Source organism: Pteropus medius, unplaced genomic scaffold, assembly GCF_902729225.1.
Source record: "Pteropus medius unplaced genomic scaffold, Ma_sr-lr_union100, whole genome shotgun sequence".
Taxonomy (NCBI): domain Eukaryota; kingdom Metazoa; phylum Chordata; class Mammalia; order Chiroptera; family Pteropodidae; genus Pteropus; species Pteropus medius.
In genome coordinates, this window is record NW_024354886.1 from 6,290,570 (window position 1) to 6,309,766 (window position 19,197).

Genomic DNA, 19,197 nt, shown 5'->3' on the forward strand with positions numbered 1-19,197 from the left:
AAACTCTAAAGCTTGAGGGCTTGGGTAATTGGGAGTAGAGTGTCCCCATTACTCCAAAAAAAGACAAAGAATGCCTCCAGGGCGGAAGATCCGAGCACTTTATTTCCGGTCACCACCCCAACCCCCCTCGATTAAAAGAACGATATAAAAAAACAAAAAAAATCAGGCCATGAGATTAGCAACTAACATCCCCCCTCAAAATTATGACACACGATTGATGTTTAATTGACGTTTATCCCCAACTACTCCTGCTGCCCTCTGTCCACGACTCTGGTCTTCCCTGAAGCCTCCACCAACAGGTGGAAGGGAAGGAGGAAGACTTTGGGGAAGCTTGTGTGTGGCAGCTTGGTCCTCTGGGAACAGGTGGGGTAGGGGACACAGGGTAGGCTACCATCACTGGTCTCTTCCATTTAGCCCCCCAAACCCAACAAGGTGGTCAGCACATCTTGACAGCCCCCATACCAAAGTCACCACTTTCCTAGCCAGGGCCCCCAACTTCTACAGACCCATTCTAGAGTACTTAAGAGGGTAGAGGTTTGAGGCTAGGGTGGGGGCAGTTTATCCGTTTATCCCACCTCTCACTCAAGGTGGGCAATCAGCACCATCATGACAACTCCCCCTAGCAGCCCTAGCACCTCCAGAAGTGATTGCAGTGGTGATGCCTCCCTCAATAGCTCAGGTAACACAGACACTGTTGCTACGTAGATAAAACCACCTGCTGTGAATGGCAGAATCCAACCAGGACCTGTACCACCTGCAATTTCACTACCCACTGCTCCTCCTTCAGTTAGGAGGGCACAGGCTGTGCCTGCCAGTGCCCCTATTGCCGTCAGTAGTTGCAGACGCATTGCCTAGTGGGGAGAAAAGACAGAGGCACTCGTCAACATCTAAAGATTTTCAGTAATTTAGACATAACTGGTGGGATCTAGAATAGATACTTTCTGAAAAATCTTAGATATCAAAGTGGTCCTTTCCACAGACCATCAGATTCAGGGTGGGGAGCATGGTATGAAAAACTCCCTGTATTTCAAGAAATACTGCGCTACAGGACAATGAAACAGAACTTCCCCATTTCTAGAAAACTTATTGTCAATAACAGTATGACCTGTTTGGAACTAAGGAGACAATCTTGGGTTTGAGGTGGGTAAGCAAAGGATAAAGGGTTGGAGAAAGCTGTGATTGATGCACAACATTACCAACCTGCTTTTTGCTGCAGCCAGACTGGACTAAGATGGCAAAGTCTCCGACTTCATGGGGCACTTCATGTAGTAGGACAGTCATTGTAGTCAGGATTCCCAATCCCCAACCCCCTCGAAATGAAGCACCAATGGCCAAACCATCTGTGAAGTTGTGTGCCAGGTCAGCAGCCAGATTCAGGTACCCTGATACACGCAGGTCTTGTACGGGAAGGAAGGAAAACAAAACAGTTAAAGGCTCCATCATTGTCATCATCACATCTCCCCCAAGAGACCACTTCACAACCAGCCCCTCAGTGTTTTCCAGACATCTGTCATTACCCACAGCACAGAGTCTGTGTGATTTAGATGGTGCCCCTTGCTCAAGTTTACTACCAACCTTGGCTCTCACCTGAACCTGTTTTTAGCTCTTCAGAATTCTGAGGTCTCCCTGGCCCATCTTTGGGCCCTGTGCTTCCTCCTCCCCGCTTCCTCAACCTCCCTGCCTCCTTTTCTTCTTCTTCTGAACTCTGCTTCTCCTTTGAAGAACGCTCTGAGAGAAAAAAAAAAGGAATTGGTAAGAATAGAGAACAGAAATCTCCTGATATGTCCTTAAAAAACAAGTCCTTTCCCACCTAAGAGCCATAAGATGAGAGAATTCTGAGGCAAGCAAGGTGGCTTTGAGGAAAGTTGTTCCTGGGCTCACCCTGTCTTCCATGTCCATGACTTCCGTGTGTGTGACCATGAGCATGTCCATGTCCATGACTGTGCCCATGTCCTCCTTTCACATGTCTCACAAACTTCTCCACCACAAGAAAGGCAACAATTCCACTGAGGACCCATAGGCCCACAGAGAGAATGGGGCCCTGGCCTGGGAATGAAGGCATTGAGACATTAAAGGAAACATGGATTTCAGACTCCTCCTCCTCAAGTGCATGAAGAGAAGAATTGGAAGGGATAGACCTTCCCCAGCACCCAAAACCCTGTCTCTGTCCACCCCTTCCTCACTGTTGTGAGAGTGTCCATGTCCGGACTGCTCTTGAGGGTGATGAGAATGAGGTTCTGGAACAAAGGAGAGAAAAGTCCAGATGAGATACTACTCCACCCATGGGGAACATCTGAATAAATACTGGAAGGTGATGGAATACAAAGAAGAAAAAACTCTTTTGCCCAAACAATAAAACATACTAAGATTTGAGATAGAGACCTAAAGTTAATTACCCAAAGCGTGAGGAATCAGGTGCAGGAAGGCATCTCCCAGGAGCCCACCAGAAGCAAAACTGAGCAAGATCTGGAGCAGAGACCGGTGCCGGGGGGAGTTTGACTCAACGGGGATAAGGAAGAGGACGAAAAATGGAGCTGCAGAGATCAGCACTGTGGCCCCCAGTGCCTGGGGAAGGAGAGTCAGGGATCAAGTGGTGCTGAGTTCCCCAACAATTCAGAACCAGCCCCTCTCTCCCCCATGCCCTGTGTACTCACATAGGCCCAGAGAGTGACAGTGTCTAGGTCCTGCTTGATGGCTGGAGCCCGAGACTCCCTATAGCCTCCATGACTGTGCTCATGGTCATGTCCATGTTCTCTGTGGTAGAGGCTCTCATGGGAGTGACCATGGCTATGATCATGGTGCAAATCCTCATGTGAATGTCCGTGGTCGTGACCGTGAGCATGCCCATGCCAGATGCTCTCGTGAGTGTGGCCATGACCGTGGGCATGGCTGTGTCCATGGTGAAAATCCTCATGTGAGTGGCTGTGGCCATGGAAGTCCTCGTGCAGGTCCTCGTGCAGGTCGCCATGACCCCCGTGTGCGGCCACTAGCAGCCCCAAGGCCGCCCAGGTCAGCAGTCCCACGGCCACCCAGTGGGGGACCCCCAGGCCTCTGGCCATCACGCTGACCAGAGGGACAGAGACAGTGACTCCACTTGACCCTCAATTCTATACCTATGCGAGGCCTGCTTTACTCCGCTCGTTCTCTCTGTCCACTTCTATGGGCCGCTCCCCCATTCCTTTCTGCCCCCACCCGCACTGTTCCCAAGACTCGTTCTTTTTTCCCCCGGAACCCCTCCCAGATGTAGGGCCCCCAGGGCACCGCTCTAGGCTTTGAGCATCCACTTCACGGACTCTCTGGGCCCTCGTCTCTATGCCCCACTAGGTGGGGGAAAAGGCCTGGAAAGGACGGTAGGGAAAAGTAGGGAATTCTCACCGTCTCCGGGATCCTTTCCTTTCCCGGTTTGCTCGGACGTGGCAGTCCCGCCTCTTGATCCCCCGAGGACAGGAAGTTCCGTCCTACCCCCGTTCCAATACCTTTACCAATATGGCAGCACTCCGGTAGCGGCGAAGCCTCCCTGCCCTTCCGCGCATGTGCAGGTGTGGAGGTTATTCGAGGGGAAACTGGGCGAGGCCGGCTACCAGGCCGGAGGAGACCGCCTCCTCTGTTTCCACCTAGACGAGGGGGCGGGAACTAGCGCGGTAACTTCCCGTCTATACCAAGATGGCTGCCACAACGGCGCTGTCATTTTGGTACAGAGCAGAGCGAAGCGCTTAATTCGACCCGGTTCAGGCCAGAGTTTTTCTCTGGAGCTTCCTCGTGCTTAGCTAGTCCTCAGTCCTTGGGAATCTCTGGTATCTCTTCGGCATCCCTACACACAGCTAGGAATCATGTCCTGGGCTGCTCGCCCGCCCTTCCTCCCCCAGCGGCATGCCGCAGGGCAGTGTGGGCCGGTGGGGGTGCGAAAAGAAATGCATTGTGGGGTCGCGTCCCGGTGGCGGCGGCGACGGCCCTGGCTGGATCCCGCAGCAACGGCGGCGGCGGCGGCAGCCGGAGAACAACAAACCCCGGAGCCGGAGCCAGGGGAGGCTGGACGGGACGGGATGGGAGACAGCGGGCGGGGTGAGTGTCCTGGCGGACGAGCCGGCGAGCCAGAGACCGCTTATGTGCAACCCCTCCCCCCTCCTTTGGCGCTCTTTCCCTGGCGCTCCCGCCCCCTTGTTTGTAAACACGCGTCCCCTCCCTCCCGAGGGCCTTAGCGCCCTCCTCCCGCGGCGGGGCGGGGAGGGAGGGGAAGCTTCCGCCCTCTTAGTCTAGGCTGCTTGAGGTCCTGCGCACCGGAGCTCCCGGGTGTGAGACACGAGTCCTCGAGTTTGAGGATTCTGACTTGTGGAAACAGGCCCTGCGTCATAAGAGGGGTCTCTTCTGTTTCTTTTCTCTGCACGCTCCGGGCACAAGCTGGGAATGGAGAGTCCACCCCACGTGTTGCCCCACCCACACGAGACTGGCTTGGGCGTATGGCTTGGGGTGATCAAATACAATGCTTGAAATTTTTCTGCACCTGAACTATTCTCCTTTGTCACCCGCCTCCTGTCACTACGATTGGGAGTTAAACTGTTGCGCGACAGACAGCCCAGTGTATGGGCTTGGGGATGGGGGTGGGTGTGGTGAGTGTAGTGGGTGTGTTGGGGTGCAATGGAGGATTAGAGAAAGTCTTCAGTTGGACAATCGAGGACTCATTTTTTCTTTTTGTCTCTCCTGTCTGTGTGTGTCTGTACCTCTGTGTACCCTTCCCTTAGATTCCGGAAGCCCAGACAGTTCCTCCCCAAATCCCCTTCCCCAGGGTGCTCCTCCCCATTCTCCTGGGCCACCCCTACCCCTTCAGCAGCCCCATCCCTTGAGGCTCTGGGCGCCACCCCACCCCAATGCACACCACCCCATTGAGCTCCTTCCCCTTCCCAGTTATCAGCTCTTCCATGGGGTCCCCTGGTCTGCCCCCTCCAGCTCCCCCAGGATTCTCCGGGCCTGTCAGCAGTCCCCAGGTGAGAGGTTGTGACCCACTTACTGCCTCTCCACTTGCATTTCCTTGTTTTTCTTGTGACCCCAGATCTTTGTGTGAACTTCCCCATGGCCCACTGACCTTCTAGACCTCTAATCCTGGCAGGCCTGTGGTCCTTGTGAGACCCCCTTGCCCTTCCTGAAATCTCTTCTTTCAGTGCATGCTTCCTCCTCAGCCCTATGAAAGGACCCTGATATTCCTGATGTCCTTTTCATCTATCAGTGATTTTCTGCCCTTTTGGTCCCATCTGCCCTTCTGAGATACATGCTTTTTAGGGTTACTGTGTTGCACAGTTTCAGGGAAACTGTATGTCTAATCTCTGGGTTGTGCTCCAGGGCTGGCCCTTCATATAGACTGCAGTATAATAATGCCCTCTGGGATGTGCAGTGCACGGCTCTGCCTAGATGTCAGAGAATGATTTCCATCACCTCTGAGAGATTCTCTTCCCAATGATTCTCCCCATGACTTCCCTATTTCCCCTATCCCAGATTAACTCAACAGTGTCGCTCCCTGGGGGTGGGTCTGGCCCCCCTGAAGATGTGAAGCCACCAGTCTTAGGGGTCCGGGGCCTGCACTGTCCACCCCCTCCAGGTGGCCCTGGGGCTGGCAAACGGCTATGTGCAATCTGCGGGGACCGAAGCTCAGGTATGGGGCTCGAGACCAGCAGAGAGGAAGAGAGAGTCTGCCATTTACCATGCCCTGTGGGATTCCCAGCGGCTCATGGGGTTGTGTTGGAGCAAGTGAACTAAGGGAGGCTGGGTGAGAGCTAAAGAACCTGATGCTCAGATATGGGATGGGGGTTGGTCAGAGGGAAGAGTGGGATTGGATCATCTCTTATGTCCTGGTTCCCAGGCTCTGTATTTGGCAGAGTGGACTTAAACTTTTAAGTTTGCTAGAGGGTGATTGACAGGAGACAATGGTGAGAGGTTTCCATGCAGCCTCTCCTTCTATTGCTCTCCTGTAGGCAAACACTATGGAGTTTACAGTTGTGAGGGCTGCAAAGGCTTTTTCAAGCGCACCATTCGTAAGGACCTGACCTACTCATGCCGGGACAACAAAGACTGCACGGTGGATAAGCGTCAGCGGAACCGCTGTCAGTACTGCCGCTATCAGAAGTGCCTGGCTACTGGTATGAAGAGGGAAGGTAAGGGCCTGCCCCACCCTCTTCCCCCCAGGCTTCCCAGTCTACTCTATGGGAGAGGAGGGAGGACAAAGGGTAAACTGCAGGAAACCACAGATATACCTCTCAGGAGAGCTGAACCGCTCTCTCTCTCCTCCAGAGGGTAACGTTTGATTTCTCTCCCCTATTTTTATCTCTGGTACCCTGATCTGGTCCCTCGGGTTTCCTTCGTAATAGTTCTGCCTCTGTGGCCTGCATCTGTGATCCCTGCCTAGTCTAGGATAACTTTTCTGACCCATGTCAGGCTTGTCTATGTCCTTTCTCTAACCTGAATAGTTCCTCCTCTCTGACCCAGTACTCCCTCTCTGGTTTCTCCTCCAAACTCTGGGATTCTTCTCCTATAAACTATAGACTTTACTGAAAACCTCAGGGCTGCCTTCCCTCTTTTTTATTTCTGTCTTATTTTCTTTAGTCTGATCCTGGAATTCTGAGAGAATATCCTGATGAAATCTCTCATTTTAGAGAAGATGAGCCTGAGGCCTAGTTTTCCCAGGGTCATGCAATGAAATAGTAGCAAGGCTGGGATCAGAACTTGCATCTCTGAAGACCCAGGCCAGTGCCCATTATACTGTCTCCTTAAGTCAGAAGAGCACAAGATTTGCAGTTAGGCATACTTCGTTTCAGTTGTATGATTTACCATGTATTATGTGAACTTGGGCAAGCTATTTAGCTTCTCCAAGCCCCAGATTCTTTATTTTTAAAAATGAAAATAAGAGCATCACAGGGTTGTTTGAGTGAACATTACAATGTGCTTGGCACATTTCTTAGTGTGTAGTAGACTCCCAATTAAATGTTAGTTTTCTCCTTAATTCTTTTACTCTCCTCTTTATTGGCTTACGTTTGTGTCCTATTGTAATTCTTGCTTCCAGAATGTCCCCAGTCCACCACCATTATTTTTAGTGACTTCCTTAATTCCTATAAACATTTCTTAAGGGCCATGATCCTGATACATCCTAAAGATATTTCGGAACCTCCTCATGGGCTGGCTGCTGACTTTCCACTTTTTCTCCTCCAGCGGTACAGGAGGAGCGTCAGCGGGGGAAAGACAAGGATGGGGATGGGGAGGGGGCCGGGGGAGCCCCCGAGGAGATGCCTGTGGACAGGATCCTGGAGGCAGAGCTTGCTGTGGAGCAGAAGAGTGACCAGGGCGTTGAGGGTCCTGGGGGAACCGGGGGTAGCGGCAGCAGCGTGAGTGATGGGGTCAATCTGCTCTCCTTCCTGATGGGGGTTTGGGGGTGGAAGCCTAGGTCTATTCTGTCTCCCCCTCCTTTCCCTTCCCCTCACAACCTTCCTATCACTCTGGGACTGGAAGTGCTGCCAAACAAGGCCTCTCAAACATCTGAGGTGGGTGTGATAGTTTTCTCTGTCCCCATCCCCAAAACAACGCACTGGTTGGCAGAACTACAGGCAGGTCCCAATTAAATGTTTTCAGAAATGCCAGAAGAAAAGCTTGATTTACAGGAATTGGTTCAGATGGGGTTTGAAGAGAGACTGTAGTAGGAGGGGGTGCCAAAAGCTTCTTACAAATGGCGGGGGGGTTCCCAGTGTACCTACAAACCTCCCATAACTCTTATCTCCCGTCCCCTGCAGCCAAATGACCCTGTGACTAACATCTGTCAGGCAGCTGACAAACAGCTATTCACACTTGTTGAGTGGGCGAAGAGGATCCCACACTTTTCTTCCTTGCCTCTGGATGACCAGGTCATATTGCTACGGGCAGGTCAGTGATCTTGGATCCCTTTGACCTCTTGAAATTTGATTCCTCTTTGACCTGACCTCAGTGACCCCAGTGCACACTTGCATACTCAAGGAGCCAAGCTCATTGACCTTGCCACTTTTCTTTCCCTGGTGTGCTTTGAATCCCATGACCTTGTCTCTGGCACCTAACCCTTGCTGCTTCCCACCCAGGCTGGAATGAGCTCCTCATTGCCTCCTTCTCCCACCGATCCATTGATGTACGAGATGGCATCCTCCTTGCCACAGGTCTTCACGTGCACCGCAACTCAGCTCATTCTGCAGGCGTGGGAGCCATCTTTGATCGGTCAGTGGCCCTCCACTGGGCTGGCCTATAGGTAGAGGGGGTGGGACTATAGACTGGTCCGTGTCCAAGGCTGGCTGAGCTGTGACCTTTGAGTGACCTGCAGGTCCCTCTCCAGGGTGCTGACAGAGCTAGTGTCCAAAATGCGTGACATGAGGATGGACAAGACAGAGCTTGGCTGCCTGAGGGCAATCATTCTGTTCAATCCAGGTAAGAGGAGGTTACCCCATCTCTCAAGACCAAGGCAACCTTAGAGCCTCCTCTTCTTTGGAGCCTCCTAAGTTACCCAGCTATTCCTTTTAGTAAGACCCGCAGCTGGGAAATCTCCCACTTGACCTAGAACACACATCCAGTGATACATTCCCCTTTTGATCCCATCCCACAAACCCAACATGCCCTGCTGTCCTTGCTAGGCATCTGGAAAAGGGCAAGTAGATGGGGCCCAAAAAAGACATCATGTGGGCCACATCTCCCTGCTTGTTCTTTTTTGATTTGCTTTCCTTTTCCTGCTATTCTAGATGCCAAGGGTCTTTCCAATCCCAGTGAGGTAGAGGTCCTTCGGGAGAAAGTGTATGCATCACTGGAAACCTATTGCAAACAGAAGTACCCTGAGCAGCAGGGACGGTGAGAAAGCTGTGGGGCTGAGGAGTCATGGGGACCGAGGCTCCTCTGGGTGGAGGCGGGGGGCACAGAGGTGTATGTGTTCAGGGCCTATATGTGGTTCTAGTTTTCATCCCACTTCTCCTTCCCCCACCTCAGGTTTGCCAAGCTGCTGCTACGTCTTCCTGCCCTCAGGTCCATTGGCCTTAAATGTCTAGAGCATCTGTTTTTCTTCAAGCTCATTGGTGACACCCCCATTGACACCTTCCTCATGGAGATGCTCGAGGCACCCCACCAGCTGGCCTGAGCCCAGACCCAGATGTGGCGCTTCTCACACTTGAGGAATGCATATCCAGGAGGGACTCCATGCCTTGGGGCAGGGTTGGGAGGGGCCTTGTTTTTAAGAGTCTTGGTGGGGTGAGGACTATAGGGCAGAGCTGAGACCTCCAGTGGGGTCCATCAACCCTCCAAGGGGTTTGCTTGATATCCCAAGTCAGAGGGGATCTCAGATCCTTGTGAGGGCTGGACCTCTCCCTTCAGTGGCCTCTAGTCTCTGAATTTGTCTGTGTCTGCCATGATACAGGGTAAGTTCTTGCCCACTGCCTGGACTGATCTTCCCCAACACAGCACTGGCCGTTGCTCCCAGAACCTTGCTTCCTTCTCATCTTGCCTCACTTAGCTCCCCGTCTAAAGAGCGGATATGAGAACTCCCCCAGAGATAGATATTGGGGGGCAGGCCCCCTGAACTGATGGACATGGGGATAGGGCTTTCGCAGACTTTCCTCAAACCAAGCTTGGCAGATGGGGCTACTCTGGAAGACGGAGGGGACCCTGTAACTGCCTCCTGTCCAGAGTCCCCTCTTATACTTCACCTTCTGCAGTCAGACTAAAAAATAAGGTGGTGATGGTTAAGAGGTGGCTGGAACTGTAGGAACCCATCTGCTATTTTTAATTTTCTCTGAAGATTGAGACCTGCAGTTAGACTCAAAGAAGTACTGTACTTTCCCAGGTTGACTAAGAAATGCCAGTGGTGGAGGTGGTGTTTGGGAAAGGCAGAGCCCCAAGATGGTCTGTCCCTGGAGCTTTTCAAGCACTGGCCTTCTCAACCTCCTCCTGCCATCCCTTCCTGTCTATCTTGGGGAAGGGGCCTGGGCTGTGATGGCAGGGCCTTTTCAGGGGATGGTTTGTTGAATAGTCCTCAGGCCGTTCCCTTCACAGCTCTCCCCCAGCCTTGAGTGCACACAGTGTAGGCTGGGGACACAGGACCCTGGCCTGAGAATTGAGGGGGAAAGGGCCATCCCACAGAGATGGGGTGCTGGGGCTGCATGATTTTTGCCTTGCAGCTCGCTCTGGGGTTTCTTTCCCCTCTTTTACTTGCGTATAAAATTGCTTTCAAATTAAAATCTCTTTTCTGGACTGAGGTGACTCTGTTGAAGGGTGGACAGCGCTGCATCGGGCTGGGTGTGGGGGGTGGTATCCGGTAGGGGACAGCTCCCCTTGGCGCCACCGCCTAAGTTCCCTGGAGCCTGAGGGGAGGGCACAGGGTGGGGGACACAAGGCGCGCTTTGTCGGGGAGGGGGGAAGGGGGTGTGCCAGGCTAGGGGCGGGGCCCACGGGAGGAGGAAGGGGGGCTGTTGATTCTCAAAGGCGCCTTGTTCGCTTGCGCCCTCCTAGCGCCAGCGGGCGGCGGCGCCTCGTCTTGCTCCTGTCTCCAAGACAGGAGCCGCGCGCAGACCCGGCACTGTGCCCGTTCGTGGGACTTGCTGGGCGCCGCAGACTTCTCAGGCGTTGCCCACCTGGAGGCGGCCTCGTCCTTGAGTGACCTCGTTTCCCCAGACATCTAACTAGCATTGACTAGTCCCTTTTCACCTGGGTTCCCGGACTCCCTTACCTCGTCTCTCCGCACCCCTCCCATTTCATCTCCTGGGACCTGATTAACCTGTTGGTCTGTCTGTCCAGTCTCTGTCCTCAACTCTGGCTGCCTCTGCCTCTCCTCTATCCCCCTCCCCGCCCCCGCCCCTTTCAGGCCATGGAGTTGCAGGTCTCTCAAGCTGCTATCTATAGCCTAGTCTATAAATACCCCGGGCCCGGGGCTGCTCTGTAATTACATAGGGCGGGGCGGGGGAAGTAATTATGGAGACCTGGTGGGGGGCGGGTAGCGACCCCCCAGCCCCGCCTGTCTCCACTGTACCCTAAATCCCGCCCAGGACTCTGCTGAAAGGGGGCTCTGGGCCCCCAAGAGGGAGGGAACTTGACGGGGAGACTATGATTGGACGTCTGGGTCCTAGAAAAAGAATAGCCTGGAGAAGAGATATTGGGGTTCCCGGAAGTAATTTTAGGGTATGGGCCCTTGAGTCCCTGCAAGGAGCAGGGGACAGCAGTCGGAGTGTCAGCGAGGGGAGGGTACTCATTCCCCACCCCAACCCCCAGGTGGAGACAGAGGGTGGGGTTTCTCGGTGGCTGTGGGCGGGCGGCTGGAGGCGGGGGTTAGGGCTGGGGCTAGGACTTGAGGGGGCGGCAGGGGCGGGGGCTCTGGGCTGCTGGGGTGGCTGAAGAATCACAGGAGCAGCAGCCACCGAGGAAGGAGCAGTGCAGGAGCCCCGACGGCGCCTTGCTGCATGGAGCTGGGCGGTTGAGAGTTGTTGCCATCCAACAGCTTCTGACCTCGCCGGGACCCCCCACGTCCGAGGTTCCCAGCCTGCTCACTCTCTCCTGTCAGCCTCTGGACATCCAGTGCCCCCAGCGACCTTGGGTCCTTGGGACCCGGCGTTTCAGCCTCCAGCCATGGAGCGGTGCAGCCGCTGCCACCGCCTCCTCCTGCTCATACCCCTGTTGCTGGGGCTGAGCGGGGCCCCGTCCTGCGCAGGTAAGAGGAGTTCATACGTCTGAGTCCTCGGAATCAGGTTGGAGCTCTGAGTACCTCCAGGCAGGGGGCAGCTGATGCCTGGGGTGGAGCTTCTGAGTCCAGCAAGAGTATTTTGGGGATCAAAGGTCCAGGCTGGAGGGCAGGACACCTGGGTCCCTTGGAACCAGGGTAGGGGTCTCTTTACTTCCTTGAAGTGACTGGGGGAGGGCAGTCACACCTTAGAGAGCTGTGAGTGGGCCTGGATGCTGGGGTCCTGGAGAGAGTGAGAAATGGCCCAGGGCCAGTGTAGTCCAGCCGGTAGTGGAGTTAGGGGTAGATGCCAGTGTGGATGGATGAGGGGTGCATGTATGTCTTCTGGTCTTTCTATGTATATTTCTGGGCTGAGGAGGAGCATCTGTGAGTGAGAGCAGAGCCTAGTAAATAGAGAAAGAAGGGATGCCTGGACTATTTGTCCCACTGGCTTCCCCAACAGGATCCCCTTCCCCCTCCCTGTGCCCTCGATGCTGCCACGCGGCTGGCTCTGGGGAGCACTGGGGCTGGCTGCCAACAGGACGGCTGCTGGACTGGCCAGGATCAGGTGTCTGAGGTGGGAGCCAACTCTTCATTCCTGCCCTCTCCCTCCACCTCTGGCCAGCCGGGCTCTCCTGGGACCCTGGTGTTCACACCCCCAATCTTTTCCTTCTTTTTCCCAGGATCCAGAATTCCTGGCTCCTAGGAAAGGGGATTTGATGCTGGAGAGAAGGGAGCTGAGAACACCTGGGTCCTAGGAAGGCTTGAGCAAGCCGCTCTACACTTTCTGGAAACGCTGGAGGCTGATTTGCATATAACTTGACTATTCATTTCTTCTCTGCTCTGGGGAGAAAATGGTCAGAATAGCAGCATAAAGGCTTTAGATTAGATTACAGAAGAACTTCCAAGTTGAGAAGTATGAGGCTCAGGGACAAGAAACAAGTGTGCAGTGTCTGTAAACTAGGAGTCTTTCTTGGGGGAAAAAGGACCCTCTAGCATGAAGGAGGAAGATGGCTGAGAGGACTTTCTCTTATTTTAGTGCTGAGGGGGTAGAGGTCGGACTCTATAGGGAAACGGAATGGGGCATTTTGGGGCCCAGAGGTAGAGTGGTGGGGAGTGATGGGGCTGCCAGTGGGGAGCCTGAGTCCAGAGACAGTGAGGCATATATGTGGCCTGAGGTGGGAAGACAGTTGGCAGCCTGTGGGTGGGTCATCTATAGGATGGAACTGGACTGTCCTGGGGGTTGGTGGAAGGTGGGGGCCTCTGAGGTCTCCTTGGCCTGGGGTCTCTGTGAGTCTCTATGTCTCTGTCTCACTCACCCTCTGTCTCTCAAAGCAGCCCTTGTGTGTTGGTGTTTGCGGAGCTGCCACATGAGGGGGCCAGGCTAGGGCGGGGGATGGGAGGGCAACGCCGTGGTTTCCCGGCTCCTGGACCTTTTCAAAGGGCCTTTTCTCTGCCTGTCCGCCCCACCTCACCCACCCCGCCCAGCTCTGCTCTCCTGATCACTCCGGCCCCTGCCCTGCCCCATGCGCCTATGAAAGTTTTGCAGAAACTTTCTTTGGGATTTTTCCAATCTGGAACTGAAGGTATAAGGAGAGTGTATAGCGGGGAGCAAGCAAGGGAGAAGTGACCTTTGTCAACCCAGAAGTTTGAGCCCTAGGAAGCCAAGTTCTAGGTGGATAGGGCTGGTGGTCTGGGTCTTGAATCACTGGATCCCGAGTGGTGGGGGTGGTAGGGCAGGGTCGAAGTTCCAGGTATGGGGAGCTTGTCCAGGTTTTGGGCAAGGACTTTGATGGGATCCACAGATGTGTGGCTCAGGGCCCTGGACCTGCTTCGGCACCGCGTGGCAGCTTCAGACTCCCCCGCAACCACCCCTCCCCGCCCATCTCCCAAGCTAGAGGCATAAGCTCCTGGGGTGGCTCTTTCTTGTACATCCTTCCTCACCATGGTCAGAATTGTCTCCATCTCCCCAAACATGGAAACTACAGCAGCCTGAAGCCCCCTCCCAAAAGAGTTGCCTCTCCACTACCTCCCTGGTGGCCCCCCTGCACCTCCTATGCCCAGGATGATCTATTGCCCAGATGTTGTTTGTGCTGGAGACAGAGAACAGAGGCCAGAGACCTGAGATTGAGAGATACAGAAAGGGAGTGAGAGAGCTGGAGAAAGATGGAAAGAAAAAGATGGAGAGCATGTGAAGGAAATGAAGGAAGAAAGGAAAGACAGGGAGACAGATCAACAGATTCAAAGAGAAGAAAAGAGTGAGAGAGAGAAGGGGAGATGAGTTGAGAGTTGAGAGAGATGTTAAGAGAGAATAGAGAGAGAGATTCAAAGGCTGAAAGACAGAAATAGGGAGAGAAGTGAGCATGAGAGGCCCTAGGAGAGAAAGGGGCAGGAGTGAATACGGAACTGAATACAGGATCAGTGCCGACCTTTTCCAGGTGACTCAGATTTCCCATCCATTTAGGTCCCATTCAGGAGCATGTAAGGGAAAGGTGACCTTTGCTTTCCAGGCAGTATGAGCCCCAGGAAGCTGAGTTCTAGACCCCGAATGTCCTCTATTGAGGCCTTCCTGAGGGTGTGTCCCTTTCCCTGACCCTCATGGACTCTCCCAGGTGTACCCCCTGTGGATGTGCTCCAGGCCCTGAGGTTTTCCTCCCTCCCTGATGGTGTCCGGAGGGCAAGAGGCATTTGTCCAGGTGATGTGGCCTACCGAGTGTCCCGACCTGCTCAGCTCAGTGCGCCTACTCGCCAGCTCTTTCCAGGTATGGGTAACATGGTGGAAGGGAGAGCTGGGGTAGGTTATGGAGTAGGGTCTGGGATCAGAAACCTGAAGGGAATGGGTTTATGACTCTCTTTGCCTTTCATTCCACCTGTGTGTCTCTCGCTGGTCCTAGGAGGTTTTCCCAAAGATTTCTCTCTGTTGACTGTTGTCCGGACCCACCCTGGCCTCCAGGCTCCACTCCTGACTCTCTACAGTGCCCAGGGCCTCCGACAGCTGGGTCTGGAGCTTGGCCGACCTGTCCGTTTCCTATATGAGGACCAGACGGGCCGGCCTCGACCTCCAGCTCAGCCTGTCTTCCGAGGCCTCAACCTAGCAGATGGCAAGTAAGTTAGTTTGCTCCTCTGGTCTGCCTGGTCTGCACTCTCAGGAGCTTTCCTCTGGCCACTGCCCCAGAACCTCCACTCCTTAAACTAGGAAACCCTGCCTACCCTTTTGGCCATACCTCACCTACCTACCCACTGCCCAAACTTTGGTCACTTCTAGCCTAGAGTTTGGGCTTAAGAGTTTAAATCCTTGCATGTAGTACTAGCCTGTACTTTGGGCAAATTAACTTTATTGAGCCTCCATTTCTGTGTTTGTAAAATAGGGGTGATAGAATCATGAGAATCAAATGAGAAAATTTTTGCATGGTGCCTGGTATATTGCAAGTGCTCAATAAATGATAGCTACTATGATCACTACTATTGTTATCACTGGTCTTAACTTTTCTATTAACTGCTCCCCAGCTCTGTTGACTTTCGCCCCCTCGGTTAGTCACTTGAACCTCTCCCTTCATGACCAGGTGGCACCGTGTTGGTGTGGCTGTGAAGGGTCAATCTGTTACTCTCATTGTTGACTGCAAGAAGCGAGTAACCCGGCCCCTCCCCCGAAGTGCTCGTCCAGTGTTGGACACCCATGGAGTGATAATCTTTGGTGCCCGTATCCTGGACGAAGAAGTCTTTGAGGTAAACAGAGCTATCAGAGAACAGATTGATTTCTGGTTCCATATCTTGAGTCCACTTCCCAGCATACCATCTTCCTGTGCCCTAGCCCTTCATTTTTCCTGTCATGAATTTAAATTTCCATTTTGTATCCTCCGGGCTAATTTTCTCTGTAGGAGAACTAGGTGGCCACTTGTATGGTGGCCACTTATATGGCAGGACTGTCCACAGCTACTTATTCTGTCTTTCAGACTTCATCACTCTGCCCATTCCTTCAACCAATTTTTCTATCTACCCACTCATCCATTCACCCACTCACCCATTCATTTACCCATTTAACTAGTTACATACTCACCTACCTACTCAAGCATTCAGGTTTATATCCACATCCCCCATCCTTCCTCTGCTCAGTCAAACCACCAATCTATCAATATGTCCTTCCTTCCTTCCATCCATCCATCCATCCATCCATCCATCCATCCATCCATCTATCCATCCATCCATCTTCTTTAACACATCCATCTGTCTATTCACTCATCCATTCACCCACCCACTCCATCTACCCATGCATATAAGGATGCATGCATCTATTCATCCATTCATTCACACACCCATCTCATTACCTACTCACTCTCCATCCAATCATTTATTCATCCACATATTCACTTTCATTCATTTACCTACCTGCCAATCTGCTAATCTACTCTGTACCTCCCATTTATCTGTTCACCAATCTACCCATACATATATTCATTCATTCAGTCATCATCCATCAAAACTCCCATTTAGTCATGCATTTCAGCCTCCATTCACTCATCCACTCAGCCAGTCAGCCAGCCAGTTAACATTTTCTGGATACTTGCTTACCCAATGTCAAGGGGAATAAATATAAGGTCTCTATCACTCACCAAAGAGCTCCCCGTTCTGCTCTGGAGATGAGATGATATGCCCCACATTCTCTAATAAGACAGAGTGTGTCAAGCACCACATGTGAGTCCAAATAAAAGCCATTGGAATTCCAAAGTGGCTTCCCCTTCCCTTGTTTCTAGAGGTTGTGAGAATTCTGATTATCATTGCCAGTGGAAGGTCAATGCAACCAAGGCTGGGCCACTGTTTCCAGAAGCCCCTGTGAAAAGGCTCAAGCATTACCACAGGGACAGGGGATAGGAGTGTTGAATTTAGAGTTGGATGGCTTGAATTCTAGTCCTGATTCTACAACTGTGAGTGACCTTGGAGCAGTCATTGCTTTTTTGAGCTTTTCTGAATGAATGGAATGTATCTGAAAAATGGGCAAAAAGGTCCCTTGTTCTACTGACTTTCTCAGTTATCGTGAAGGACCAATGGGATTATGAATGAGAAGGTCCTTTGAAAACTGAAAAGGGCTGTGTACATGGGAGGGCTGATAATGATCTTCTCCCATTAAATGGTTTTACCTAGGATTGGTTTCCTACATTTTGTCCCAGACTATATACCCTTGGTCTTTCTTTGAACCCTTCTCTGCTTCCCTCCATTTGTGTTCCTCCCTCATATCTTTAAAGGGTGATGTCCAGGAACTTGTCATTATTCCGGGGGTGCAAGCTGCCTATGGATCCTGTGAACAGAAGGAGCTGGAGTGTGAGGGGGATTGGAGGGAGAGACCTCAGAAACAACAGTTTCACAGGGCCCAGAGATCTCCAAAGCAGCAACCATCAAGACTTCATAGGCCCCAAAACCAGGAGCCCCAGCGGCAGGTGAGGGAGCTGGGTGAACCCCAAACTGCAGACTACACAGGGAGGGAAGATGCCCAGACATAGCCCCAGGAGAATTCCCCCAATGTCCAGTGCTCCCCAGTCTATTTTGGGCTCTTGTTCTCCCCTCTCTAGTGTCCCTCCCCAGGCATACCTACCTATTCCCATCACTCCTTCCCCCCAGTCCTCATTCATTCACCTTTTTATTTTCATTTAAAAATAAAAAGAGTCATTATGAAGAATTTGTGGCTGGGAGCTGTGTCCCCTCCTTGTGTCTTCTCCTCTGCCAGTCTTCCTGGAACTGTGTCCTTGGGTTTCCCATCCCTTCCTTGAATTAAGAGACTGGGGGAGAGATTAGGAGCTTGAGACTTAGGGACAGAGAATGGGAGACCAGAGTAGGGGAGAGGCTGAAACAGAAAGAAGTTGAAATGGTAAGACCTAGAAGGAGAAATGAGGAAGGAGTTGGAGATAGGGGAAATCCCAAAAGAATGGTGGGTCTGTGGAAGTGTTGGGGCAGGGCCCTCTCTGGAGCTCTGTGCATGGGAGAAGGGAAGGAAGATCTGGATTGGGTGGAGTTCCGAAGGTTAGGTGACAAATGTGATGGGGTCAGTGGTTTGAAGATTGGAGGGTCAATCTCTTAATTGTGTCTGCTTCTGTCTCCCATGCGGGACCCCATGCCCCCTTTCTTACCTCACCCGTCTCTCTCCTGTCCCCCAACCTCTCCTTTCATCCCCAAATCTCTATTTTTTAACTCCATGCCCGCCCTGTTTCCCAATCCCACACCATCTCCTTACCTCCCTTACTCCATCCTTCCTCCCCGCTCCTCCATCCCCTTCATACCTATTCCCACTGCCCCTTCCCTAACCCCAGCCCATTGAGTCTCTCTACTATGACCACGAGCCCCCCTATTATGCTGTGATGACTGCGGGGACGACCCCTGATTACCAGGTAAACTTGAGGAATCCCCTCCTTTGTCCTGTTCCTCCCGCTTCCTTGTACAAACATCTCCTATGACACCAATTGCAGAAAGAGACACCGTATACTTAGACTATGAGAGTTTCCTCAATATCCCCTCCCATGTCTCTCTGCTGCAGCGGCCTTGGAGCCCCAAGCACAGGGCTCTCCCTTCCCCCAGGGGGCGTCAGACCCCACCCCGAAGGCGGTCCCCACCTGCCAAGAGGTCAGCAGCCCGGCAGGCGTCCCCCTCACCAGGCCGGAGACCCTCTCGAATTGGAGGTTCTGGCCCAGCATGGGACCACCCTCCCCTCTCCCGACATCCAGCTCGGCGGGCAGCTCCCCCAACTGCCCGGCCCCTCCACAGGACCGGGGGCAGCGGTTACCGGCAGGTAGAGCTGGGGTATCCAGATCTCTGCCCCCAAACCTCTATGACTTCGGAGATTCACTCTCCCCAAACTATTCCCCCTCCAAAGGGGCTGCAAGATCTGAGATTTCCCCCATCCCCCAGCACAGACACTGCTCTCAGGGAGGGGGACAAGGTGCTGCTTTGCCACCCTTATTTCTAACCTCTCTTCTTCCTTCCCACATGCTACCCTTCTCCCTCTTCCCCTTGGGGTTAGTACCCCTCCCCAGGTGAAGAGGAAGGAGTCCTGGAGTCAAGCCCCTTACCACCCCCTGAGGAGGTAACTCTATCCCCGACCCTCACCCCAACTGGAGGCAGTGAGCACCTGTGATCCACCCCTCAGGCCCCATGTCATCTTGATGAATCAGCCCCTCCTCTGGCTGGAGGGCTTTTTGTCGTATTCAGTTATGGCCTTCTGTCTTTTGGTCACTTTAGACCTATGAGTTTGTTTCTCTCTCTCAGTACAGCCATTTTTCTTTAGTGTCCACGTCTCCTTCCATTATTCTTTGATTATGGAGTAACTTCCTCTCCATGTTGGTGTCAGATGGTTTTATTTCCTGTGCCATATTTCCATTCCTAGGAGCCATTTTCTGTCTAATTCTAACACTTTTTCTCTTCTCCCAATCTTTCCATCCATTTCTTTCATCATTTTCTGGACTCCTTTATCGTATGTTCATGGACTTTCCACTCTGTGTCCAGCCCTCTGGCCACCCTTC

General features: G+C 52.9%; 3 protein-coding genes across 8 annotated transcripts in view; 2 read left to right on the plus strand and 1 right to left on the minus strand.

Moving 5' to 3' along the window:
- Positions 1-83: 83 nt before the first annotated feature.
- SLC39A7 (solute carrier family 39 member 7) lies at positions 84-3,835 on the minus strand. 2 transcript variants are annotated; one of them, XM_039856267.1, is made up of 8 exons: positions 3,376-3,835; positions 2,655-3,063; positions 2,397-2,565; positions 2,184-2,237; positions 1,882-2,046; positions 1,588-1,728; positions 1,201-1,397; positions 84-851 (listed from the first exon to the last, which is right to left on the minus strand). In XM_039856267.1, exons 2-8 carry the CDS (start codon positions 3,057-3,059, stop codon positions 579-581), a joined length of 1,404 nt encoding a protein of 467 aa, XP_039712201.1. In that variant the 5' UTR covers positions 3,060-3,063; positions 3,376-3,835; the 3' UTR covers positions 84-578. The 2 variants fall into 2 exon arrangements, with proteins under 2 accessions (XP_039712201.1, XP_039712200.1); XM_039856266.1 differs by having other exon boundaries at positions 1,576-1,728.
- Positions 3,831-10,233, plus strand: RXRB (retinoid X receptor beta). Its single transcript, XM_039856262.1, is given in 11 exon segments — positions 3,831-4,062; positions 4,740-4,839; positions 4,841-4,982; positions 5,488-5,644; positions 5,964-6,143; positions 7,195-7,367; positions 7,770-7,899; positions 8,088-8,220; positions 8,336-8,427; positions 8,736-8,841; positions 8,977-10,233. Coding segments are annotated over 11 exon segments (1,593 nt in total). The 3' UTR covers positions 9,125-10,233.
- Positions 10,234-11,340: 1,107 nt separating this feature from the next.
- Positions 11,341-19,197, plus strand: part of COL11A2 (collagen type XI alpha 2 chain) — a 29,107-nt gene continuing 21,250 nt past the window's right edge. For 3 of the 5 annotated variants that reach the window (XM_039856220.1, XM_039856217.1, XM_039856219.1), the window contains exons 1-5: positions 11,341-11,683; positions 14,305-14,454; positions 14,587-14,797; positions 15,256-15,418; positions 16,933-17,124. In XM_039856220.1, coding sequence (XP_039712154.1) covers positions 11,602-11,683; positions 14,305-14,454; positions 14,587-14,797; positions 15,256-15,418; positions 16,933-17,124 — 798 coding nt within the window. In that variant the 5' untranslated portion in view covers positions 11,341-11,601. Of the gene's footprint in view, positions 11,684-14,304; positions 14,455-14,586; positions 14,798-15,255; positions 15,419-16,932; positions 17,125-17,991; positions 18,070-18,698; positions 18,762-19,197 lie in introns of all 5 variants that reach the window. The other 2 variants (XM_039856215.1, XM_039856216.1) reach the window with 2 other exon arrangements.

Coding starts and splice junctions, on each gene's coding strand:
- SLC39A7 (XM_039856266.1), bottom strand. CDS start 3,059: ATGGCCAGAGGCCTGGGGGTCCCCCACTGGGTGGCCGTGGGACTGCTG. Junction 1,729..1,881: donor TCATGGACATGGAAGACAGG/GTGAGCCCAGGA, acceptor TTTTTCTCTCAG/AGCGTTCTTCAAAGGAGAAG. Junction 852..1,200: donor CTGGCTGCAGCAAAAAGCAG/GTTGGTAATGTT, acceptor TCTCCCCACTAG/GCAATGCGTCTGCAACTACT.